Raw genomic sequence first — 26124 nt, forward strand, 5'->3', positions numbered from 1 at the left:
AAACCACAGTCCGTGGCCCAATCTGAGGTGAACTTTTGTAAACAAAACTTTTTTGGAAATTAATTTACTTGTTTCATTTCTTGCAAAATTAAACCATTCGCGTTCAAATTTTTGTTTTCACTATATTCATTCTGTTGAGAAAATTTGTAGGTAAACATTTATGGAAATCTTTAGAGCTTAAACTTTTCAATCATCTGAGGTGAATTTTCGAAAAACTATATTATTTCAAAAAATTAATTGTATTTATAAAAAACTTGATTTTTGGAGATATTTTCAAATCAATCCGGCGCACGTATATCACTACATATTATAAAACAAAGTCGCTTTTTCTGTCCCTATGTCCCTTATACGCTTAAATCTTTAAAACTAGGCAACGGATTTTAATGCGGTTTTTTTTTAAAGATAGATTGTTTGAAGAGGAAGGTTTATATCTGTATAATGTGAAGAAATATATAAAGGGGGCGTGGCAATCGGTCAAAATGTGGCAAAAAAACATAATTTTTTTGTTTTCACGGCCATAAATCATAAACGAATCAACCAATTAAAATGAAACTTTCTTGAAGTTTAACTTTGAAATATTTACTTTCGTCCTGCATGAAAAAAAATTGATTTATTTGTTATTTAACCAAAATTGTTTAAACAAAAGCAGCTCTTTTTCCAAAAAAGCTGTTTGTGTGTTTGTTCGCTGTCAACCGAATGAAGCAACAGGCGTTAAGCGATAATCTCACCACACCTCATTAATGTTGAATTACATCGTATGGTGACGTATGTATGTATGTATTTACGAATCGCTCGCATTATTTCATTTCGGACATATGTACATATGTATCTATGCATGTACTGAATTCCATGTAATTATATGTACATACAATTTTACAGCGAAATAAAACGCTATTTTCAGGTTCTATATTAGTAAATCGCACATAATTAAAATACAGTTTTTGAATAGTTTTTATTGATTCGGAGCGCGTTTAGTTTGCTATCGATTCCATACAATTACATTTTTTGTCATTTACTTTTTACGACAACTAATAGCTTATTTTCGAAGCGATTTCAACAAATGGGTACAACATTAATCCTTATCCAATTAAATACCTTAAATACATTGTTGTTTTCATATAGATCTATGTATATGGCTCTTTACAGCATATTACAGCAGTAATTAGTAATTGAGATCTACCGAAAAAATTGCGTTAGCTGTTGCGTCATCCTGCATTGCCGCTACTCTTTTGGAAAGAGTCTTTTGGAAAGAGGCCGAACCACACACTCTACAATGAAGCACCCGCTGAAAATCGCCACCGATGATGATAACAGCGTCTGTAGTGTTTCTAGACAGAGCAATACAGGAAAATTGATGCGTGACTGCTCATTAATAGTCTGGGACGAAGCTACCATGTCAAACAAGACGTCTGTGGAAGCACTGGATAGGACAATGCGCGATTTGCGCAACAAAAATGCACCTATGGGTGGATGTACGATTCTGTTCTCAGGAGATTTCCATCAAATCCTACCAGTTGTGACTCGAGGAACACGTGCTGACGAAATAAATGCTTCGCTAAAAAGATCCCACCTTTAGTCGTATGTCAATAAATTAGAGCTTAAAACTAATATGAGGATTTCGTCATCTTCACGTGAGAATAGGCTATTTCCAGAGATCCTGCTAAAAGTTGGCAATGGAGAATTAACACAAAGTGAGGGAAGGATTAACCTAGAAAACCTTTGTGTTTTGATAGACAACATCCAAGAGTTAGTCAACAATGTCTATCCTGACATTGATAACATAAGTTATAAGACAATATCTTGGTTTAAAGAAAGAGCTATTCTGTCACCAACTAACGAACAAGTAGATAAAGTAAATAACTTGATTATTTCAAAGATTGATGCGCCGACGAAAATATACTACTCGGTCGATACTGTTCTCGATTTGGAAGAAGCTGTTCAATTTCCTACAGAATTTCTAAATTCTTTGAAACCGTCTGGACTCCCTCCTCACAAAACGGAGCTGAAAATAGGTTGTCCTGTTATTTTATTAAGAAACCTAAGTCCACCTAAACTTTGCAATGGCACGCGTTTGATGGTAAAATCACTGAAAACTTTCATAATAGAGTGCACAATACTCACAGGATGTGGTACCGGAGAAGATGTATTGATTCCCCGAATCCCTCTGATACCATCGGATCTACCATTCCAATTTAAACGCTTACAATTTCCGGTAAAGACATCTTTTGCAATGACCATTAATAAATCTCAGGGTCAAACCTTCAACGTTGCAGGCTTAGATTTGAGTGTTGACTGTTTTTCACATGGCCAACTGTATGTCGCTCTTTCAAGAGTAACCTCTAGAGAAAACATGTTTGTATTGTCTAATGACAAGAAGGCTATGAACGTTGTATATAAAGACATTCTGTAATATAGTAATTGTTGTAAAAATAAAATAAATACATATGTAAAAATGCAAAAAGTTAATATGCAAAAATGTAGGGTATGAATTTAGATATCCCAAAGATAGCAGGAAATCTTCATGCTATAAAGAAAAGAGAATTGTTTTACTCCAAATTTAACGCGTGCGGGCCACGGGCAATAATGAATAAGCCAAAACTACTGGATCGATTTTAATCATTTTTTCAGTGAGTGACATAGGGTATATATTTTATACCCGTGCGAAGCTGGGCGGGTTGCTAGTCTTAATATATTTCCGAAAAAATTTCGAAAATTTGACGGAAGTCTGGAAACATAATAAATTTTATATTGTAATTCCGATGGAAAAACAATACCGATTTTTTATTTTTATTTTTTTTTTTATTTTTTTTTTGTTGAATGTAATGCACCCTCATGTACCTACTTTTATATAACTGCATTTGTTCTAAATAAATTTTTGCAGAATATATAACTTTTACTTTTCTCTTTTCTGTGATTTCTTAAGGAATTAAGGCCTGAACAAAAGCACAGTGCGACTCACTTGAGCGAATGATAATTAGTTAAAAAGTTGAATATTGCCAAGGGTAATCCAGGGAATTTGCTCAGTCAGAATCAATTAGCGCAACATTTGACTGCTTATGACTTTTTATGATTATTTTTTGCTCTTTTTTTTGTGGTTTTCATTTTTTTGTTCTTGGTTTTTGGGTTCTGCTTCTTCCACTACACTGCTATCAAACATTTTTTTTGCCATATCGGAAACTTTCATATGTCATTTCTCGCGCAGGGGAACATAAAAAATTAAAACAACCGCTAAGCGCTCCTCTCTAAGCCCTCATCTGCAGCACATTGCCACCGCAAAGTCTAGCGCAGCCAACTTGAACTCTACAAAAATATTGTGCGAGCGCATATGGCCATAACGCAGTGCCTAGCTTTTCATATTACTCGTTCTCGCTTTGCCGGAAGTTTTATCCAATTTGCGGTTGTGCTAACGAAGCGTTTTTCCGCCTTTGGTTTTCGTCTCGTTTTTGTGGCACTTCGTAAATTTTTAAGGTTATGCTGCAAGCACAGCAACAGCATAGCAACAGTCAGGGGCCAAGTGGTAAAGGGGCAAAGAGGTGGGTAAAAGGGTGGACAAAGTGAGGCAAGCGAATTAGAATTGTTAAACTTATTAATGTCGCATTTCAAGTGAATTCAATTAGTCACATGTTGCCTTGACGCTGCATTTGGAAATATGTGAGTGGAAAATTATTCATATTTTGTGGCATTTGCGAGTTTGCAGCTTCATTTTGAGCGAAAGCCCTAAAAGCGCTTAAGACTTAAAGCAGTGAATACTGAAATATTAAAAATTCAGGCTCCCCATAAATACATACACATGCACAGATATATTTGCATTTTTTCTAGTTTTATTTAATTTAGTTTTCTATCTTTAATATCGCATTTCTTCACTTTCACACTTTACACACTCAATGTTCATATACCCTTTCCCATCCAAAATGTTCATGTATGTACGTAAGTATGTATGTATTGTACTATAAATATTGTAAATGTAAGCGTTGCCTTTTCACTGTCATGCGCGCGAGATTTCAATATTTCACTCAGTAAGCGTAAATACCTGGGTTTGGTACAATGTTGTTAAGTATCATTCTTGTATAGTATCTATGTATGTATTATCTATTATTTGTATGTAATAAGTTAAAATATTTAAAATAATTTATTCTTTGTTTTATAAGTTAGGCCACTACTCTACAAATATTCGCTTTTTTGTGTCTTTAAATAGCTCCGTCTCATATCGGCGCATATCCTCACCACTGATATGCACTAGTAAGTATGCGTGTATGTATGTATGTATATTTAATTGTGGTATTTTAACTATTTGTGTATTTTTCTAGAACGTTTCTACCGCATGTCTTTAAAGCTGCTTTGAAAGCTCTTTATGTAAGCGTTTTCATATAGGAAACTGGAAAAATTGGTTCACTCCTGTACTTCTGGCGCGCCGGCGGTTCTTATGTTTCGAATGCAGCGCCATTTAATCGATTGGACGTATGCCGTTACGCTGTGAAAGCGCCGATTCGGGATTCTTCAGTTCCATTGCCAGTTTGTAGCCTAGCTCTGGGCGTCGATCGCGACCCTCGATCATGCCGCGAACCTGAAAAGGAGGAAAGCATAAAAGTTATTTTCCTGCGTCATCGTTATTTCTCATTCTCTATTTTATACTTATTCTATTTATATATACGGCGCAAAATTAATCATCCAATTTTGTTTCTGAATAATTTTTTTATCAAATAGCTAAAAATGATTTTGAGTGGTGAAAATGTTAGATACATACATACCTACAAAGTGGCGCAAAATTAATCACCCTTATGGAAGATTAATAACTATTGCAAATGACATTGGTTCTCAATGTTGTTTTCGTGATTGTTGTAATTCACTAAGGTCCACCAGTGCGGTGTAGTCACCGATTGTCTTTGTCTAACTCATCTTACGATAAGCCTGTGCTGTTTCGACAGGTTGGGTCCAGAGACAGAAGAGTGTTAGATGAGTGGATTTGATGCGGCATGTGAATAGGTGGTTAAAGGCGTGCGGTGTGCCTTCGCATGCTGGTAATATATGGGATATGTCGGGGTCGATTCCGGATAAGTTGTCGTTTAAGAAGTAACATACGTCCAGAATTAAAAACAAAATCGATTTTTTCCCAGATTATTATTCTTTATAGTTTTGGGCGTATTTCTGTGGAAGTCGATTCTGAAAATTCCCCACACATACAAAGTTATGGTAGAAAATGTAACTACCCGACGAGAGAGAGAGAAAGTTTAAGCACTAATAAACAAGGTATAACATTTTTGTATATTCATTTCTATTGTTATCCCTTCTAAAAACAATTTTTCTTTTAACGCATTTTTGGCGCTGCTGGACATATGTAACCCCTTAACCTACTACAATATCCAGAACGAATTGGGCCAAAGATACGCGGGTCTCGCGAGGCAGCTGAAGCTCTTCATCCGCAATAACTCGGGGTTGGAGTCCGATAGCGGCATTCGGGTGGCTGAAGTTTAGGAAGCTACTAAGGGTCTCCCAATCGTTTAATGTCTGTATGTATACTGTCCAGTCCAGTAGTTGGAGTTGTGTTTCGTCCTCATATTTGACAACTGTGAACTGAGCAGCTATACTGGACAGTATACAAACAGACATTCAATAGAGCGCGTAAAGGTCGAAATAAAGATTTTCATCACTTGTATGTAGAGTAATTTGCGGCCACATATTTTTCAGTTGCTAGGCCAAGTTTCCTCTAATTTTAAATTTGCATCTTGATGTTATCCTACTTCTATGCTCCCACCAAGCGGCAGATAGTTTCTGTGAGATTTTGTTCTATGACAGACAGAGGCGTATGCGGAGGTTTGCCATTACCCGCAAAAGGGCCACCGCAATTAGAAAAGGCTTTTACTCTCATTCGATATTTCTTGACCATAGTGGGTCTGGAACGTATGGAACCGGGAAGCAAGTAAATGGTACTCTCGCACAATCTGGTTATGCTATGCGGCCGCATGCAGTTCCAAGAATGCGTGGAGAATTCAGGCTATAGCAGAAAAGCCTACCGAGGCAATGTTCCCTGCACCTAACCTCGTTGATTCACACCATTTCATATTATATAACATTGAGTAAAATAAGACTTAAATGAAACTGTAAAACTCCTTTAGCATTACTCTTTAAGACTGTCCGAAAACATGATTAGTAGCGTAGAGTTTGGGGCGAATGTCTTGTCAGACTATCCAGGAGTAAGAACATCTTTCCATTTGGGAAATTTTTTCAGACAAAACTATTGGTCATCCCCGGGAGATAACGACTTTTGTCGGGTAAGACCTGCCTTTTGTAACTAAATCTATTTAAGCAATGAAAAGCTCTGCTGGAAGGAATCAGCTCTTGGTAGAATTAGTATTTCAGTCGCCGATAATAGAAACACTCCCGAAAACGAAGTTGTGAACGAGCGAGTTACTCAGAGAAGGTTTCTTGATGCTCTCAAACAAGTATCGAATTTCGCACCCGGTAGAAAAACAGAAACATTTCTATTTCCATCAAGCCAAGCTCTTTTGAACCAATTATGAACTCAAACGAAACCTGATATTCGTAAACGAGGTCTGGATGTTGGAAACCAATTTCAGGTTCTTATTACGGATTGGCCTGTTAGTACACACGCTAGAAGATCGGGTACTAATAAGCTGCTACAACAACAACAACCGGGTACTTCATACTTGGCCTAGCCACTATTAACTTGTGCTCCTACGATTTTTTCTCATATATCAGAACATCCCGTTGCAGAATTATAAGTATAAACACTCCACTAATTTTTTATAGAAATTTAGCTCATACCAGAACAAAGACCATACAATGTTTCAAACTTTGTACAAAATTTTTAAACTTTTTCCAATATTCCGTCAAAATTTTCAACTTTTCAACCAAAATTTCTAAAAATTTTCTGGGTATGCAGTTTTATAGCCCATCGGATTTAGGTATTAAAAAGGGCAAATTTCAACTGACTTCAAAATACCATTAATTTTTGACAATTTTTTTCATTGAGGTGTCACGTACTAAGTAAATGTTGGAATTTTTTTATATGGAAGACAAAAAATCAAGCAGCATTTTGAGTCACTTCAAACTTGCAATTCAATATCCTAGAAAAAAATAAACCGCATACTCAAAAATTTTATAAAAATTCGGAATAAAAAATGTGAAATTTTATTGGAAACTAACTGAATTTTTAAAATTAAAGTTTGAAACTTGGATTTATGTGTGTGTTTTTTATAGAACGAAATATATTTTTATAAAAAAGAATTATTGAAATTAATTTGTAAAAACATAGTCAAAATGTACTAATAAATGGGGGCCTTATCACCAACTCACCCACTTTATGCGTATGTAACATATTTGTATGTACAAAGTGACGTAAAATTAATTATCCAAATTTATTTTTAAACAACTTTTTTATTATTATTATTAAAAAAAAAAATTTGATGATGGAGATCTGTGTCTGGACCTTTACGCTCTCCATTATTTCACTCTCTCTATACTGCAGCTGTCTAATTCACAAGTGTCAAATATGATTGATGTACGACGCCATTTGCAATAATTATAAATCTTCCGATAGGTTGACTAATTTTGCGCCACCTTGTATATTAAAATTAATTTTTGGCTTACCTCATTCGAATGCACAACCACACCATGATTACTTATCACCTTCTCCTTGGTATGTTCGATATCATGGAAATCGGTGCCGCGACAACAGTCATCAATCAAAATTGTACGATAACCAACTGACAAGGCGTCGACAGCAGTTGCGCCTGAAAAATTATTAAAAATTATTTTGCGAAAAATTTCTACTATTTCTAATATTTATTATATTATTTTTCTAATATTTTTACATTCTAAATTTATGCTCTCAAAACATACTTTCTTCGCATTCACTCACCCACACACACATCATACGCCAATCCGCACACGTAGATGTCTGTCGTGCCCTTCAACTTCAGCTGGCCATTCAGTGTAGTATCGGAGAGTTTCTTATTGTCCCAGAACACCGAATACGAATCGACTTCAGGATTTGTGCCTTTATAAATTTTGACGCCGTTATCTACTACTTTTAATTCCTTATGCAACTCAGCGCCCCACGAATCCTGCACGCAATGACGTGGCCAAAGGCGTTGCTTCATTGGTGGTGGACCAGCAAAGATGACAGTGTCGAAAACTTGCGCCGAATCAGCGTCGATCTGAAATGAGTGAAAGGAGTTTCTTATAAATAGAGATATGAAATGGAAAGATAATTGTTATATTTTTTTGTTAATATATGAGCAAAAGGAGATATAAAAATTGTGAGAATTTAATTGTTGAATTTATTAAGACTTTTAAAATTTAAAATTTTCTCAAATGACCATCGTCTAAGTGAAATATTTAATAGACCTTTGATGGCGTCTAACAAAGCCAAATCTGCCACAAAGCAAACATAAAATATATATTGTAATTAATCCTACTTGTTTTTTTTTCTTACCGGCGACGACTCATCCAAAGGCCGCATTTTCACATTATCTATAAACGAAACGTGATCGCTTGGATGCCAATCCAGTGAATAGAAAATAGCATCAAAGTCCACAGTCTCCAGCAGATTGTTGATGGGTTCCAAAATCTAAGCAGGAAAGAAAAATTAATTTCAGAAATTTTATAAATATTTCGTTAATGTTGTGCAAAACAAATTCATTTGAAATTTGGGCACAAGACACTCAACCATCTAAAGCTAAGACACAATGGCAAGCAAGGCAAAGGCAACAAGCGAGGAAGTTACTCGAGTAGAGTACTTCCGTTCTCACTTCCCAGCAAAGCTGAAGCTTAATAACATGTCGACAGACACGCGACGTTCTCACTATATCCGTTCGCCGGTCGTTGAATGCATACACATATACACACATATATGTATGTATATGTATACATTTTTATATGCAATGTACTCGTGGTATGAGCGATTCCATGTTAAGTGAACCAAGTATTTTGGACAAGGTCGTACATTTTTCTGAAAATTGATTTATTTGCAGGCTTGGGATAATAAGAAGTAATTTGAAAACATTTTGAAAAAATTGTTTATACATTTTCATTTATTATTATTTTTTGCGAGAAAATATACTTTGAAACAAGAAGTGAAACAATTTTGAGATTTATACCATATTGAAAATTTTGGTGTAGAGTTTTTAAAGTCGAAAATAGTCTGGTCTTTTAACATTTTTATAGATTTTTATGTGTTCTTATTCTTTAGGACAAAATAGACTTAAAACAAAAGCGCTGAAGAAGTTTTGGAAATTTTGGGATTCATTCAGTTTTGAAAATTTTTGTGTAGAGTTTGTAAAGTGAAATATAGTCGGTTTATTTATTATTTTTAAAAATTTTGATTTGTTCTTTTTTTTTGATAAAATATACTTTTTACAAAAACTGAAGAAATTTTGAAAATAATCTTACAATTTTAAGATTTTGTTTAATATTGAAAATTTCTGTGTAGAAATTTTTTAAATTATCTATATTCCGCACTTTTAGTGTTTTTATAAATTTTTATTTGTTCTTATCTTTTACGATAAAATATACTGGTAGTTAAGAAAAGGAGGTGGAAAAAATGTTGAGAAAAATTTTGTAATTTTAGGATTTACTTAACATTGAAAATTTTTGTGTAGACTTTTTTAAAGTCAAACATATTCGGCTCTTCGGTTCTTATAATTTGCGATAAAATATACTTAAAAACAAGAGCTGAAACAATTTTGGAAAAAATTTTATTATTTTGAGAGTTATTCAATATTGAAAATTTTTGTGTAGAAATTTTTTAAATCAGATATATTAGGTTCTTTTTAACTTTTTATAATTTTGTATCGTTCTTCTCTTTTACGATAAAATATAGCTAAAAGAAAAGATGCAAAAAATGTTGAGAGAAATTTTCTAATTTGAAGATTTATTCAATATTCAAAACTTTTGTGTAGAGTATATAATCAAATACATTTAATCAATTTCAGCTTCATAAATTTTTATTCGTTTTTATTTTTTAGGATAAAATAAAATTAAAACAAAAAAACAGAAAATATGTTGATGAAAAAAAATGAATGATTCTACGATTTTTTCGAAGTTGAAAATTTTTGTGTAGAGTTTTTTAAAATGAAATATATTCGTTTCTTTTTAACATTTTTAACAAATTTTGTTTGTTCTTTATTTTTACGATAAACTGAGAATATATTGATACAAAATTTATAATTTCGAGTTTTTGTTTTAATTTTTTTTTTTAATTTTATAATTTTGCTGTAGAGTTTTTAAAGTGAAATATATTCATTGTTTTTACTATTTAGATGAGGCAAAAAATACAGGTGTATTTTTACACCAGTTTAGACGAGTTAAAAAATGAGTAGCCTTTATCTACTACAAAAATATATATTATTTCAAATAGAACATCTACTATAGGGAAAATTTGGAACATAAATATATATAAGCGCAAGATTTCGCCCATTTTTTTACATTTCAACCAATTTTCGTTATCTGACCTAGCTTTCGTCGCGCAGCACCTTATGAAATACATTCTCCTTGAATCTACTTGAATGCTCGCCCACAGGACATGTTTTGTATTTTCGCCTTCGACTACATCTTCGCCTTCACCTTTGCCAGCGAGCTAACTTTTCTTTTTCTTCTTGTTTTCATTTTCTATTATTCCCACTTTATTTCCCTTTCTTCTCTCTTGTATGCAGGCCATCTAAACACACTCACGCATAGGAGAGTACGGATTCATTTTCGCAGTCAGCATCCCCGGCTATCCAACCCGACACAACGCATCCCTACTTGAGTACGCCAAGCGCACTTTTAAGCACTCACCTCATGTCCTTTCTGCTGTGCACTGCAATTACTTATATCCAAGGATCCACTTATAAAATCATTCTGTACATCAATAATGAGGAAAGCGTTCACCGGTCGTACAATCTGCGCCAATGTGGGATGTAGCCATGTTTGTATGTGCAAATAATGGAGAAAGAAAGTAAAGTTAATGTGGGAAAAATTTCGGAGTACTCTGCAGGCACACACGCGCTCGCAGAAAATAATATATAAAAGTTATATATATATATATTGTATATCTACACACACACACACACTAACATTATTTGGTAGAGGCGAAGTTGAGCATAGCAGAGAGTCAAGTAAAATTTACAATAGCCGGTAAGTAGCGGAAGGAAGCTGGTAGGATATGAAATTTGACGATGGCAGCGCAGCAATACTTGTGGTTTAGGTGGTTTGGGGTATATGAAATGTCGGATATTCATGAGGAGCAAATGAATTTTTCAAACATATTTTTGGCATATAATTTCCAGTTTGTAAAAGTCACAAACTCACACAATCACCCTTGTTTTCAAGCATTTGGTCAACGAAAAGCAAACAACCAGCTGCGACATTAACATTAAAAACATCGCTAAGAATAACAAGACTGACCAAAGTAGAATCACAACTGGACAATAAATTTTATTAGGGAGAGAAACAAGTTTCTAGATGGCATTGGGCATTGGACAGTGGTGAATATTGAGGAATATTAAAATAAAAAATTTCAATATTACGATCGTACAAAGCAGTATTATTTTTTATTTATATTCTTCTCCCTTCGTATTAATGATTATATTTGGCCTCTTCATATTTTCTCGCTACCGAAAACTATCGAGGGGTTTCAAACTATTCGTCACTCTCAATGGACATGGGGTCTAAGAGCGGCGATAGTACACGGGTTGTACATCAACCTGATTAGACCCATTATTACATACGCCTCAGTAATCGGGTGGAAGGCTACTCAAGTTAATTCCAGAGTAAAACCCCTAACCAGGCTACAGATGTGTGCGTTCTTGGGTCTCTTTGAGTACTATGAGTCCGGTATCTGGTGATGCCGTTAATGCCATCCTGAACTTGCGACCTCCAGATCTTCAAATTCGAAGGGAAGCGATGAAAGTGGCGTGCATGCTCAAGTTAAACGGAGTCTGGGGAAACGAAGAAAATCCTAGTCACTGTCAGATATGCTGCCAGTCGTCGGAACGGTGCACACTGCTCTCGATGCCAGCGGACAATCGGGTGCCTTACGTTAGCTTCGATAGGAAATATGATGTTTTGATCCCAGATAGACCCATTCAGCATACTTTCTACACCGACAGATCCAAAGCCAGTGATGGATGGTATTTAGACGAAGACACTAAGTATTTCTATGCTAAAGGGGAGATGTCAACGATATTTTTAACGGAAGACTAACCATCTTGAGTTTAGCATACTGGCAAATTAAGAAAAAGTGCCTGGAATTTGTTAAAAATCAAGCTGCACCAAGAGCCCTTGCTAAACTAAGCTGCTTTTCAAATTTACTCGGTCAATATCAGACTAAACTGAACAGTATTGCAAAACACAATAAAGTTTGTCTTGTTTCAGTGCCTGGACATTGCGGTATTACAGGGAGCGAGTTGGCTGATAAACTGGCTAATGAAGGCTCTGTAAGCTTACCATGAAGCCCTTAACCTCGTCTAGGTGTAGATCTAATAAATGGTGCCCACTTTAGATACTCGTAGTTTCACATTTCAAACCTACCCAAAGTCATAGAAATTCACAATTGTTTTTAAATAGAGGACAGAATAGCGTAACTTTTTGCACCGGCTATATGAAAACTTTTCTATATATTTGCTTCGAGTTGTCTTTAATCCATCGAAAATAGGGGATAATAGACACCAGACAGACCAGGTAAGACTTGCACTATAGCTCATTCTTATGACATCATAATAACAATTATTATATTGATCGTTCAGTATGAAATTTCCAATTGCTTGTACTGAAATATAACGCGGAAGTAAGCTGGACGAAATCCTTTTCCAGCTTTGAAAGTACAAAACTGGTGGCGTTGCTGAAACCTCTCAACGCCTGATGAGTTGGTGGTTATAAGATCAAGAAATCAAGTGGCTACTAAATAATTTCATATCCGACATTAGTTTGGACCTTTGAACTCTTATCAGATTTCGAAAAAAATCATATCATTATATTTCATTAAAAAAATCATGAATTGAAACCTATTCGCATGGAAGCCAAAATAATGCAATAAGAAGCATGCAAAAGTCGTTTCGTTTTTCAGTGATTACAAAATTTTTTGGTTTAATAATAAAACGCCAATTTTTCACAAGTAAAAGCCCACCCTGCACACAGCACTGCGCGCAGCCACAAAAGCATTTTAATGCAATAAAGTTTAGTTGCTTTATTAATAGGTCTTCCGCACAATGAATAAGCTGGCCATTATTTTAAAAGTTAATGGTTCATGACCTTAATACAACCACGGGTCAAAGAACTTTGCACAGAGAAAAGCAAGTATACAAATTTATTAAAATCGCCACCCAAAACATGTCAATGCTTTGATTCCAGGAATCACATGCGCGGGACACAGGAAGCCCAGAATAAGTAACAATAATCACTTCATAATTTGTGTGATTTTGAGCAGGTAAGTGAAGGTTCGAATTTTTCTAAAAAAAAACAAGGGAATGCACGCACTCGCGGTCAATAAAATACAGTCTGTCTAATATAAGGCGGTCGCCATAGCCAAATGAGTGGTGCGTGTCTACAATTCTTGAGTGCGTAGGTTCGAATCTCCATGCATGAACATCAGATAATAGAAAGTTTCTATTTGCCGTTCAGAGTCGGCTTAAAACTGTAGTCTCTCCATTTGTGGAACAACATCAAGAAGCAGGAGCTCGGGCAAACTTCTAACAAAAATGTACGCGCCAATTATTTATTTATTTTTATTTAATAGAAGCGTCACCACTCGCATACTGCGAGAAGCATATGCGTTTTTAGCAGCATTTTATTTTTTTTTATAACGGAACTCAATTCAATTCAATTTTGCTGGTTACGCTTCTATTACACAGACTGTAGATGTGCGACATTTTGACTCGCTGCGATTATTTTATTTTTATTTTTTTGGAGTTATTAATTTTTTATAAAAGTTGAACTCATTCTACAGTAAAAACCATGTAACACAAAATTTTGAGCTCTCTGCAAAAATTATGAAAATTCTGCAAATTTACCACAGCTCAAAACTTTGCAATCAGAATATTTTGAATACTTTTTAGTTTGCAATTAAATTTGGAGTGCAATAAAGTGCAAGGTGGAAGTGCTTACAAAATATAAAGCACATAATACAATTTTCGGCAGCCATTTTGTTTTGGTGACATCTGTCAAATCTTTTGTTTATTATTCAGTTGTTTATACCAAATCATCATGGCAAGTTACAGCACGTTCAAATGATAAAACTTTATTATCAAAATGAGTGTTCATTAACGCAAACGTTGCGCGCATTGCGCCCATTTTTCGGTAGCCGTGGAGGCCCTTCCAATTTCTTATGGCCCATATTGAACCATATGGACCTAGACGGCATGTGGTTCCAACAGGACGGCGCTACGTGCCACACAGCAAACGCCATTTTATTCCATTTGAACATCTACCCGCCCTTATTGAAAACCCTTTATAAACAAATTGTCGAAAGTACTTTGTATGGAGGAAAATGCGTGACACATTTAGCAAAAAAATTATCAAAAATCAACGGTATTATTTAGTCACTTGTAATTTGTACTTTATTATAATACAATTCAATGGATTATAAAACTGTGTTCTAAAAATTATTCTAAAGATTCTGATTAAAATGTGTGAAATTTGGTGACAATTTTCATAATTTTCATAGTTTTCGTTCATAGCGTGAAAAAACGATTAAAATGGCTTTTGTTATATAATAAAAAAATTTAATTCAAAAAAAAATAATTAATTATAAAAAATTACTAGACACTAAATAAACAAACGTAAAATAGCCACAGCTGGTCAAAATGTCGCATGGGTGGAAAATTCCATAAGAAGAAAGTATTTTGACGCGGCAGCTGCGATTAATTTAAGCCGGAATTTCATTGCTTACATAGCATATATGTACATTAGGGTGGGTTAGGTTTTTGCTCTACTTGTTTTCGGCGACTGCAGTATTCTACTGACAATTTTTCTTTCACAGTAGCTTTAACAATATCCCACGTATCAATTTTTATAATATTAGAGATCTCGCATACGAATGCGTCTCGCCATTCATTGCTCTCAGGCCCACGCAATGCGCTCTTCATATTGACCTCAGCTGCACGAACAAAACATTACTGGCAGCAGACTCATAATCGTTAGAAACATTACTGCCTACAGAGTCCGGTACTCGAAGTGTAGCCAATTATAAAAGGCCCTAAATTTAGTTTGGAAAATTACTTTTATTAAATTCAAACTAAAAAATGTGTGAAAATAATACAAAATTAGGAAATAATTTACTTTTGCTCGATATGGCCACCTTTTGCCTTGAGACGGTCCAGAAACGAATCGCAAGCTGTCCGAATGTGACTTGCAGGTATTTTAACCCACTCGCGGACAATGGCTTTTTTCAGCGCTTCGAGACTGGATAGTCTTTTTGTTCGGATCTTGCTGCCAAAATGGCCCAATGGTCAAAAATGAATAATCCATCGGATTCGCATCTGGTGAATTTGAGAGCCATTGCGTGGACGTCATGAAGTTCGGAACGTTGCGTTTTAGCCATTCTTGGTTCACTCGAGCTTTGTGAAACAGTGCCGAGTCCTGTTGAAAAGTCCATGGTCTGCCACTGAAATGCTTGCCTGCCCACGGCTTCAAAGCAACCTCCAGAATACATTCCCGAGAGAATATTTCGCATTCACCTTGACGCGAGACTCGATGTAAACGATTGGAAAGCGACCATATGCGGTTAAAGCGGCCCAAACCATTATCTGTGGCGGGTGCTGCCTCCTGGTGGCCAATCGATGACTCAAATTCTCGTACGAACGGTCGGTCAAATAAATCCTATCGTTTTGGGAGTTTACGAATTGCTCAATTTGAAATATTTTCTCGTCAGAAAACAAAATGTTGAGAAATTGACCGCTTTCGGCCAAGCGAAGCAACTCCGTCGCTCTCTCAAGTCTGACTTGTTGCTGCTTTGGTGTGAGATCATGCGCCTTTTGGATGTTGTAAGGCTTGTATTTGAGATCAATTTTCAATATACGGCGGAAGCTATGGTCAGATATTTTCAGTTCTTTCACCATTTGATTGGCACTTCGTAGGGGATGTCGCTCAAGACGCTTCTTCACTTTTTGAACCATTTCACGTGACGTTGCAGTCTTTTGGTGACCACCTCCATAACGTTTCGCGATGCTACCAGTAACATTGTAACGAGTAATGGTGCAATAAACAAAAACTTTATTTACTTTAAGGTGCTCGAGCTCAAGAAAAATCGCTGGTTGTGAGTTTCCAGCCAAATATAATGATTTTCTTTTTTTTTTACTCTCGGCAAAATGCCTCCGCGCGCTTGTAAACAATACTCTGAACTGCCATTTAGTCAACTAACAAACAGCGTAAGCACGGGCGGTCTGAATTTGGTTACACTTCGAGTGCCGGACCCTGTATGTCGCCCCCTAGCATAGTGCTAAATTTTATATAATTATGGGCTGTAATATATGTAGGCCCCTTCACTTCTCATCAGAATGAGCCCTATGACTGAGCGGCAAAACACTTCCGAATGGTTTGGTGGCACAAAAATATGGGCAAATAACTTAAAGCAATCAGTTAATTCAACAGTTAGTTATTTGAAAAAGCGAGCAAGCTTTAAATTGCATAACATACACAAAATATATTATAAAGGGTTTTCCAATAACAGATGTTATCTATCGCTAACGAGAGATGATTAACGATTTTTTATGGCCGCAATTGGGTGATATTGATCTGGACAACGTTTATTTTCAACAACTCGACACTACGTGCCACACAAGCAACGAAACCATTGATATTTTACGGGAAAAGTTTCCGGACTGTGTTATCTCTCGAAGAGGTGATCACAATTGGCCACCGAGATCCTGTGATTTAACACTTTGTGACTTTTTTCTTTGGAGCCACATGAAAGTTAAGGTCTACGCCAACAGCCCAGGGTCCATTCAAAACCTCTAAGATGGAATTCGTGAGGCTATCGAGGACATAGGGCAGCCACTTTGCAATTCGGTTATGGAGCATTTCATGAAAAGGATATTGTCCTGTAAGCGTGGTCGTGGTGGTCATTTGCCTGATGTTATTTTTCACTATTAACGGCATACCTTCCTCTTTATAATGAAGTAAACATCCGATTGGGTTGGTGCGTTATTACCATTCGGAATTCACAGAGAGGTCGTTGGTTCGAATCTCGGTGAAAGCAAAATTAATAAAAATATTTTTCTAATAGCGGTCGCCCCTCGGCAGACAATGGCAAACCTCCGAGGGTATTTCTGCCATGAAAAAGCTCCTCATAAAAATATCTGTCGTTCGGAGTCGGCTTGAAACTGTAGGTCCCTCCATTTGTGGAACAACATCAAGACGCACACCACAAATAGGAGGAGGAGCTCGGCCAAACACCTAACAGAAGTGTACGCGCCAATTATTATTTTTTTTTTAAACATCCGATCATTTATATTAAAAAGTAGCATTTTTCTTTGAATATGAAAATAACTACTCTTCTTGGAAAACCTCGTTATACGGAAATTGTTCATTTCCAACTACAAACAAGGAGTACCAGCTGCCAAGGCTTAATAAAGCTGCATTTCTCCAAGCATGAATGACTGACTAGCTGACAGGCAAAACAAGCTGACAAGCCAAAGCAAATAGTCTATTATACCACACAGGCAGCGCACTGGAGCAGATATGCAGGTAAACATGACTTGTATAAACAAAAACAACAATGGTATGGGCTGGTTTAGTGCTTTGCTTTAGTCTGGCCCCTAGCCTTGTTATTTGTAATTCAAATCATACTTCCATATAACATAATTTCATGAGCACAAATACATATATACTCGTACTTGTATATACCTTTACATATGTGTCACACTTATACATACATTAGAATGCCCAAAAACAAATAATGTAATCCAAGTAGTACGCCGTTAACTGGGGTTCATTTGGCTTGGATATAACAACATATACAATATAAAAAACATATTATACAATATATAAAAAAAATTTTGTAGTTTTCAGATTTATTCAATGCTAAATTTTGGTGTCGAGAGTTCTAAATCAAATATCTTAGATTTTTTTTAACATATTTTTATGAAATTTTTTTTTTCTATTTAGAAACAAATGTACTTGAGGAAAAAAATTTTTGGGAAATTTTTTTGATGAAAATTTTTGAAATTGTTTTTTTTTTTTGTTTTTTTTATACACTCTATTAACACCACCCTGTCCATATTGTTGCATTCACATTTTGCGCATCAAAAGTCAGTTTGGTCGTGCTTTTTCACCAATTTGTGGTGTGCTTCTTCACGTTATCCGATTTAAAAATGTATCCGGAGGAACCGAAAAATAGATAGTTTTTATTTGAAGCCTTTTTAAGGATGAAAAACATTCAGAGGTTTGCCATTGTCAGCTGAGAGGCAACTATAAGAAAGCTTTTGCAATAATTTTAAGTTTAATGTCCACAGAGGGCTTAGAACAAGGCACAGAAGAAGCTTAAAATCAAAAACATCGGCAGACGCTCCTGTTTTGTAAAGGGTTTTCCAATAAGAAGTGTTGGAGAGGTAAAAGATCAATGGTTTCGTTGCTTGTGTGGCACGTAGCGCCGTCTTGTTGAAAATAAACGTTGTCCAGATCAATACCATCCAATTCCGACCATAAGAAATCGTTAATAATTTCTCGATAGCGCAATCCATTCACCGTAACAGTTGCTCCAGTTTCATTTTCGAAAAAATAAGTTCCAATGACTACGCCGGACCATAAACCACACCAAACAGTCACATGTTGAGGATAGAGAGGATTTTCAATAATAAGGGGGCATCCATAAATTACGTGAGGTGTTTTTTTCAATTTTCTGAACCTCCCTCCCCCCCTGGTGAGATGTCGTGAGATTTTATTCAACCCCCTCCCCCATCCCCCAATCTCACGTGAGATTTTTCAAAATGTAGGTTTCTTATGTAAACGCGTTGGATTTTTATTGTAAAAAGAAAAAAAAGTTGCTTCGTGCTTTTATTTACGACTAGTTAAGACTAGTAATCAATATTGCTGAGAGTTATAAGTGTAATAAAAATTTAACAATACTCGTAGAAGACTTAAATCGTAACTACTGCGATTAAAAAAAGAAATCTACTCTAATTCAGTCCATGGAGAATCATGCGCGGTTTCAAGAGAGACTATTGGGGCCAACATGTCCATATGATTTTCAATAAAATCATGTGCTCCTTCAACTTCGTTCTAATCTAGCCACTCTAAGCCGTTGATGCTTGCGCACAGTAACTCATTAGCTCGTCTTGTGACAATCCGTGAGGGTCGCACTTTGCGGAACATACGCGCTTGCTTAGCTGGTGCAATGTGAGCTGCTCGCCTGTGCTCTGCAGCTCTTGTGATAGATGCGAAGTAAATACCGCATGTACTGTAGCATATTTTCTCTAAATCATCACGTATACTTGGGCAATAGAGATCAATAGGCGTGCTGATGAAGGCATTCAGCGGTTCAATCGGTACGCGTATTAGAAATGGAGCAAATGATTTTCCGTCTTGTTCTTTAAAGTCCGGAATTGTCAAACGTCAACCTGAGTGATAGGGCGTTCGGCTCATAGTGGCGCGAAAACAACCGACGGGCTGCACTGTACCGCAAATTCAGATTAAATTGAGCTATTTGGTATAAAACAAATATGGTGGTTTGACAGTAGTAATGTATAACGTCGAAGTATTAATGAAATTATTTTCTTTTGAACGAATTAGTGAATGATCTTAATCATACTAATATACGATTACGCTTGAGATTAAATCTTAAGCATGTACAATTTTTTTGTTTCAATCAGAAAAAAATTGCGTAATATTTGCCGAGACCCCCCCTCTCTCCAACGTAAGATTAGATGAGATTTGACTCGACGAAGAAGGACGAGGAATGGACAAACCTGGGTTTTCTTCAATACTTTCGGCTACAACAACAATATTTTGGGCTGTTCTTGAGCGACCATCGCGGATTTTATTCTTCACATCACTAACTTGTCCCAACAGCTCGAATTTAGTCACCAATTTCTGTATTGCGGTGCGACAAGGTGCTTCACGATGAGCTAAAAATGTTCGAGTTTTACGAACCGTCTCTGCCAAATTTTCACCCTTTTTATAGTGAATTTTAATAAGTTCAATGCGTTGTTTAAGCTATCGTTCCATTTTTATTAATGGCGTAGTTTCTACTTGTCAAATATCAAAAAAGGACAGGTTCAAAAGTGGCATCTACCGAAATAGCGGGCTATTCAAAATAACACCTGTTATTGGAAAACCAATTATGAGAAATTTTTTGACGTTTAGAATTCGAAAATATGACATTAAAGCTAAGACGAACCATACTTTTGTAAAGTCTTTCGTCTACAAAAGACGAAGAGAGTTGATCGGCACACGCATAGAAAATTACGATTTAATTTAACTTTTTTTCTAAGATGAATATTTCATGTATTTATAAAGCACGCAAAATTACTCGTATGAAAAAATATTCTGAGTGCAATTACCATTAAAAATGTTACAATTTACAATGGCAATGCCAGGTTTGACCTATTCATGCTAGTGTTGCCATATCTCAAAACTTAAGCAGTACTTTATTTACGGTACTCAACATTTGTTCCAGAATTTCCGGTTTAAATTTATTTTTTTGTTAACATTTACTTATGCACCCCTTCACTTACGTCCAAGCATATTTTTTAACACCACTTTAAAATATGAAAAAAAATTTTAGTAACCAAACTCGCTCCCTTCAACCATTTTCTGCAACCGCCAGTGGATGTCCTTGCACAACTGCAACCATCAACAGCCGGAAATTACTTTAACACCTTTTCTACTCCACACACACACACACTTGCAAAAACACATAAGTAGTTGGCCTACACTTCTGCCATATTTACATGTGCACGCGCACGAATGCATGCCAACTTATTTTGTTCACGTCAACTGCAAGAATTTTAACTTCTAACCTTCTAACGCTAAGTTTTCACACATTGCTTTCACTTCGGCTCTCCGCTCTCGGCCGCACTTGATTGTAAACGTCATTGCAATATGAAATTGAAATTGAATTGAGCTGCTTGCCAGACAGGAAGGCGAACTCACACCCACCCACACACACGATGGTAAATGTCGGAAAAGTAAGTAAAATAAATTTGCAATAAAAAGTCAATTCCGCTCAAACAACAAAAAATTGCAAAACACTTTCTTGGTTTTTGTGGTTCGAAAGTGCCCTTTCTACTCTTAGCTGGCGGAAGTATTTCGATTTATGATTTGCATAAGTTATGCAATAAAAATTGAAGGAAACTTCAATTGAAGTAATTTTTCTTACCAAGCGCATGGCTGGGAGGGAAGACAAATAAAAAAAGGTTTGGGAAAGGCGTACGATTTTAATTAAAATTTAAACTTAAGGCATAGAAGACTTAATTAATATTCCACGAGAGAGATTAAAATAAAATTTAATTGTGATAAATGTTGGCACTGCCTCCCGAAAATATTTTTCAGAGAATATCTGATATGTGGCTGAAGTCTTCAGAGAAATCCAAAGCCATGCGAAGATTATTTTATTTCGCTTACTCTTAAGAGTTTAAGCCCCATATTTTAATATTAAGTTTTCACGAAGAGTAAAAGCAGGCGGTTTGATGAATTTTTATGCTAGTCAAATGCAAAAATTTCTCCGCACACAGAAAATCTCAAGAAAGGCAAATGAGCGTACAGCTCAAGGAGGTATCTTTTCATTCATAATGTGGAAAGGAAAGGGGTATTATTCTTTCTCAATGACGCATAAGCAATCTAAACGAATCTGGCCAGTTAAAAAAAGGGTCTCAGTTGTTAGTGCCTCGTGGTAGCCCACGTCAATTAAAGCACTAAATAAAGCCAGTTTCTTGTTTGCTCGTCCTTGCCAACTTTCTGCCTTGTATCTAAGTCCTAATTACTCAAAGCGCAAAGGTACATAAATCTTCCGTTGAATAAGTGGCTATCGAACTCAAAAGGGGCCGCCTCAATGCAGGTTGCCTCTTGCATCACTGAAATATTGATTTTAATACTTTAGAGGGCATTAAATGAAATCTACAACTTGATAAAAAAGGTGGCAACGGATTTAAGTCCAGACATGAAAAGAAAGCACAATATTCTCGTTCGGTCTTCTTCCAAGCATGTGAATACCCCGCTCAAACCTAAATCACCAATGAAATACATTTACGATATTTTGGACAAAAAACTGTAGCAGAGATTGAATTATCAACTTTCGTATCGCTGACCTGCACTTTGAAAAATACATTCTGGTCTCCTGTACTCACTAAATGAAATTTTAGACTAATGTATCAGTAATTTACAAAAAACTGGAAGAATAGTACGAGATAAAGCTGCCTGCATGATCCGAACAAAGTATCCTAGAATCGGTTTCGAGATCGTTGTTGATCAGTCAAATTAACGTAACCTGCCCTAAATGAAAATTTTACTTGAACTCCGTGCAGAGTTGCTTGTCTCCCAACGGAAGCATCCCCAGATGCCGGATCGAGCGATGCCCTGCAGATATGTGGGGTAGGTGGGAAATGAAATACCACCCGTAGACCAAAACTTACACACGCCTATTGTATTTGGAGGAGCACATGGACATCCCATCAGCAAGATGGGATAGGCGGTGATACCTATCTGAAACTCCTTTGGCTAACGCATCGGCACATTTACTGCCTCTGATATTCGAGACCAAGCAAAAACTCTTTTTTGTGCGTAAATCTAAATATATGCATTCAATAAGAGATATTGCTGGCGTGGTTCAAGACACACGGTGCGCAAATTTGTATCCAAAATGCAGGCTTGTGGCAGATCACCGGGCAAGAACCAATCCAAAAAGTGATAAGAGGTCGCAAATGGCGATGGATCGGGTACACTCTCAGAAAGACCACAAATTACCCGATCGTCCACGAAATATGTGGAGGCGTTCTAACCTTCGTGATGTAGAAGCAGTTGACCAAGTGATCTATTTTATAGGCACGTAAGCCAAGATTTTCATGTAAAATGTTCCAAGGAGTCAAAGGACAAACGCTAAAAAGTTGATAACGACGACGAATCCATATTTTGGCGTCTTCTTCAACACTTCATTCTATGAACTTCGCGAACACATTCTGTTGACACATGTTGAGTTGCCAAACCTTACTGAACAAAAATGTCAACCAAATTTGCCATTCTCAGTTGTCAGACCATAGTTATCGAAGTCGATAGTTCTCAGTGCAGCTAAAGAAGCACCCAATATTACATACTTCCAAATGGCCTAAACCTCCTTAATCTCTCTTCAACATATTTGGAATTGTATAAATTGTAATAAAATTTCTATCGCCTTCGCGGTTAAATGAATATTACTCTGGCTGTAGCTGGCAAAACAAGTAAATATATCTACAAAATTACAAACAAAATATCATAACCAAAATATTACGCAAATAAATTTAATATTTTAAGTGGAATTTATATATGCGTTAGTTAATAGCAAAAATAGGTTCTGCTAAAATACATAAATCAGTCTTACTGAAAATTTCACTCATTCACTCCTCCATTTTGCGTTATTTACTGTGACAGCGCAAATCCAATCGAATGAAAAAGCGTCGCTCGCGTATGTGTGTGTGTAAGTATAAAGTGCATGCAGTTATTGGCGGGCGGCTAATCGATTCGTCGAATCGAGCTTTGCATTCTCGTTTGAGGTATGGGTAATTTTGCTTATTGAAACGTAAATAATTTTTCATGTATTTTGCAGCTCTTTAAAGCTTCACTGAAGCATTTGGGACACCTCGAAAATAGTTGAAATTTTTATAAAAACCTAAAATGCGAACTGGCAAGCAAAATGCTTTTTCGAATTTATTTGCTGTGTCTTATTAAAGTTTGTTTTATATTATTTTCTATTTATTTTTATTTAAAATTTTTATTTTCCCGTATGAGCAGAGCAAAGGTGGCTTAAGAAAGTATTTTTTACAGCTTTTTGGAAATCAATTTCGAAAAGGAAATTTTCATTATAACACTTTTTAAATAAATGTTGCTTTTTTCAATTTTAAAATCATTAATCATAAATAATAAAATCGAATGCTGACTTATACCGAATTAACATCAACCGCGCTGTTAGTTCGGCATTTTCTAAGCTGGATAAAGAAGCAAAGCGCAAGAGTCTGGTGTTGAACGAGGACAAGACGAAGTACCTCATGTCGTCAAACAAACAGTCAGCGCACTCGCGTTGTGGCGTCCACCTCACTGTTGGCAGTTATCAAGAGACCTCCATTCTTCTTCTTCTTAATTGGCGAGATAACCGCTTACGCGATTTTGGCCGAGTTTAACAAAGCGCGCCAGTCGATTCTTTCTCGTGCTAACCGGCGCCAATTGGACACACCAAGTGAAGCCAAGTTCTTCTCCACCTGATCTTTCCAACGCAGAGGAGGCCTTCCTCTTCCTCTGCTACCACCAGCTGGTACCGCATCGAATACTTTCAAAGCCGGAGCGTTTGTATCCATTCGGACGACATGACCCACCCAACGTAACCGCTGGATCTTTATGCCGTCGTAAAGCTCATACAGCTCATTGTTCCATCGCCTGCGATATTCGCCGTTGCCAACGTGCAAAGGTCCAAAATCTTACGCAGAATCTTTCTCTCAAACACTCCAAGCGTCCCTTCATCGGATGGTGTCATGGTCCACGCTTCTGCGCCATATGTTAGGACGGGTATGATGAGAGCCTTGTAGAGTGTTAGTTTTGTTCGTCGAGAGAGGACCTGCATTAACACCGATAATAATGTCAGCCTTGAAATCCAACGAAGAATCTCTCTACCAACAAGTGCTACTTCGGACTGAGTAGGCTATTGAGTAGTTAAGTCCTCTCTCGACGAACAAAACTAACACTTTCTAAATCTCTCATCATGCCCGTCCTATTGTATAGCGCAGAGGATGACAATACTCGATGAGGCATCCTTTGGAGAATAATTATAAAGGATTCTTCAAAAGTGGTACCTAGAAGTCAGTAGTTAATAATTCCTACACCGTATAGTTTTTTTATCATTCTTGCCGTTTGTCAAGTCTTATGAAAATAGCCAATCTTTAAAAAAACATATCACAAAAATTGGTCTCCGCCATGCTACTAGAATTGAACGAATCGAGAAAGTATTCTTACATTTCGCGTTGCGTTATTTACGCTTTTCGGATCCTATCCCTGCCTACGAAGCTCGATGCTTTTTATCAACTCAAAAACATTGCAGGGCAGGAAAATAATCCCATCTCTGTCTTTCATTTTTGATTTGATTTGTGGTGCTGAATGCTCGGTGAGAGGAATTTGTGTAATATTCCGGCCAGAGCTCTGCGTAGTTCGGAGTTCTTCTATGTAGATCTCTCAAAATCTCTTTATGCTCGAAGAGCTCCTATTGGTTGGTTGATGTAGGTGTTGTCTGAGCGACACAGCCCAGACCCAATTAGCACAAAAGATGTAATTTTGATTCACCACTTGTGCAGGGTGGGCCAAATAAGACCTACTAATGTTAAGCACAAATAACTTTTTTATTTTTCTCTTTTTGTAGGTTATAATTGAGTTGTTGGAAATTTATTATGGAACCACCAACAACGACTACAATACGCTATTCGTTTTACACAATTAGCCACACAAATTGATTTTTTAAATAATGTTTTGATGTCGGATGAAGCGCATTTCCATTTAAATGGTTATGTCAACAAACAAAACTGTAGATTGCGGGGCTCTGAAAATCCAAGGGCAACACACCAACATCAGTTGCACCCATCTAAATGTACTGTTTGGTGCGGTGTTATGGCCACTAGAGTTATCGGTCCATATTTCTTCGAAAATGAGGATGAAACGCCGGAATCGATTTCAGAAGCTTCTTACAGAACATTTATTGAAAACTTTTTGCGGCCAATGGCGGAGCAGTATCCTAATTTGTGGTTTCAATAAGATAGGTCTTATTTGGCATACATTAGTAGGTCTTATTTGGTCCACCCTGTACTTGCCACTGCTTTTTCTTAGATTTTGATTTGACTATAAATCTGCCTGAGTCGTCAATTTTCTTTTCTGCAATTTCGTTCAAGTTGGCCATCAAGAATTCCCCCTAGAGAACACAGACTTGGGCACTCCTATAACTCGAGCCTTAAGTGAATTTAA

At 36.4% G+C, this 26124-nt stretch overlaps 1 protein-coding gene across 4 annotated transcripts in view; it reads right to left on the bottom strand.

The window, feature by feature from the left end:
* Positions 1–3380: 3380 nt before the first annotated feature.
* LOC128867954 (nicotinamidase) overlaps positions 3381–26124 on the bottom strand; it is a 76172-nt gene continuing 53428 nt past the window's right edge. For all 4 annotated transcript variants that reach the window (XM_054109621.1, XM_054109606.1, XM_054109597.1 and 1 more), the window contains exons 4-8: positions 10798–10902; positions 8456–8590; positions 7880–8177; positions 7609–7751; positions 3381–4564 (exon numbers count right to left, since the gene is read on the bottom strand). In XM_054109621.1, the coding sequence (XP_053965596.1) occupies positions 4445–4564; positions 7609–7751; positions 7880–8177; positions 8456–8590; positions 10798–10902 (801 nt within the window). In that variant the 3' untranslated portion in view covers positions 3381–4444. The remainder of the gene's footprint in view (positions 4565–7608; positions 7752–7879; positions 8178–8455; positions 8591–10797; positions 10903–26124) is intronic.

This window comes from Anastrepha ludens, chromosome 2 (genome assembly GCF_028408465.1).
Source record: "Anastrepha ludens isolate Willacy chromosome 2, idAnaLude1.1, whole genome shotgun sequence".
In the NCBI taxonomy this organism is placed as follows: Eukaryota; Metazoa; Arthropoda; class Insecta; order Diptera; family Tephritidae; genus Anastrepha; species Anastrepha ludens.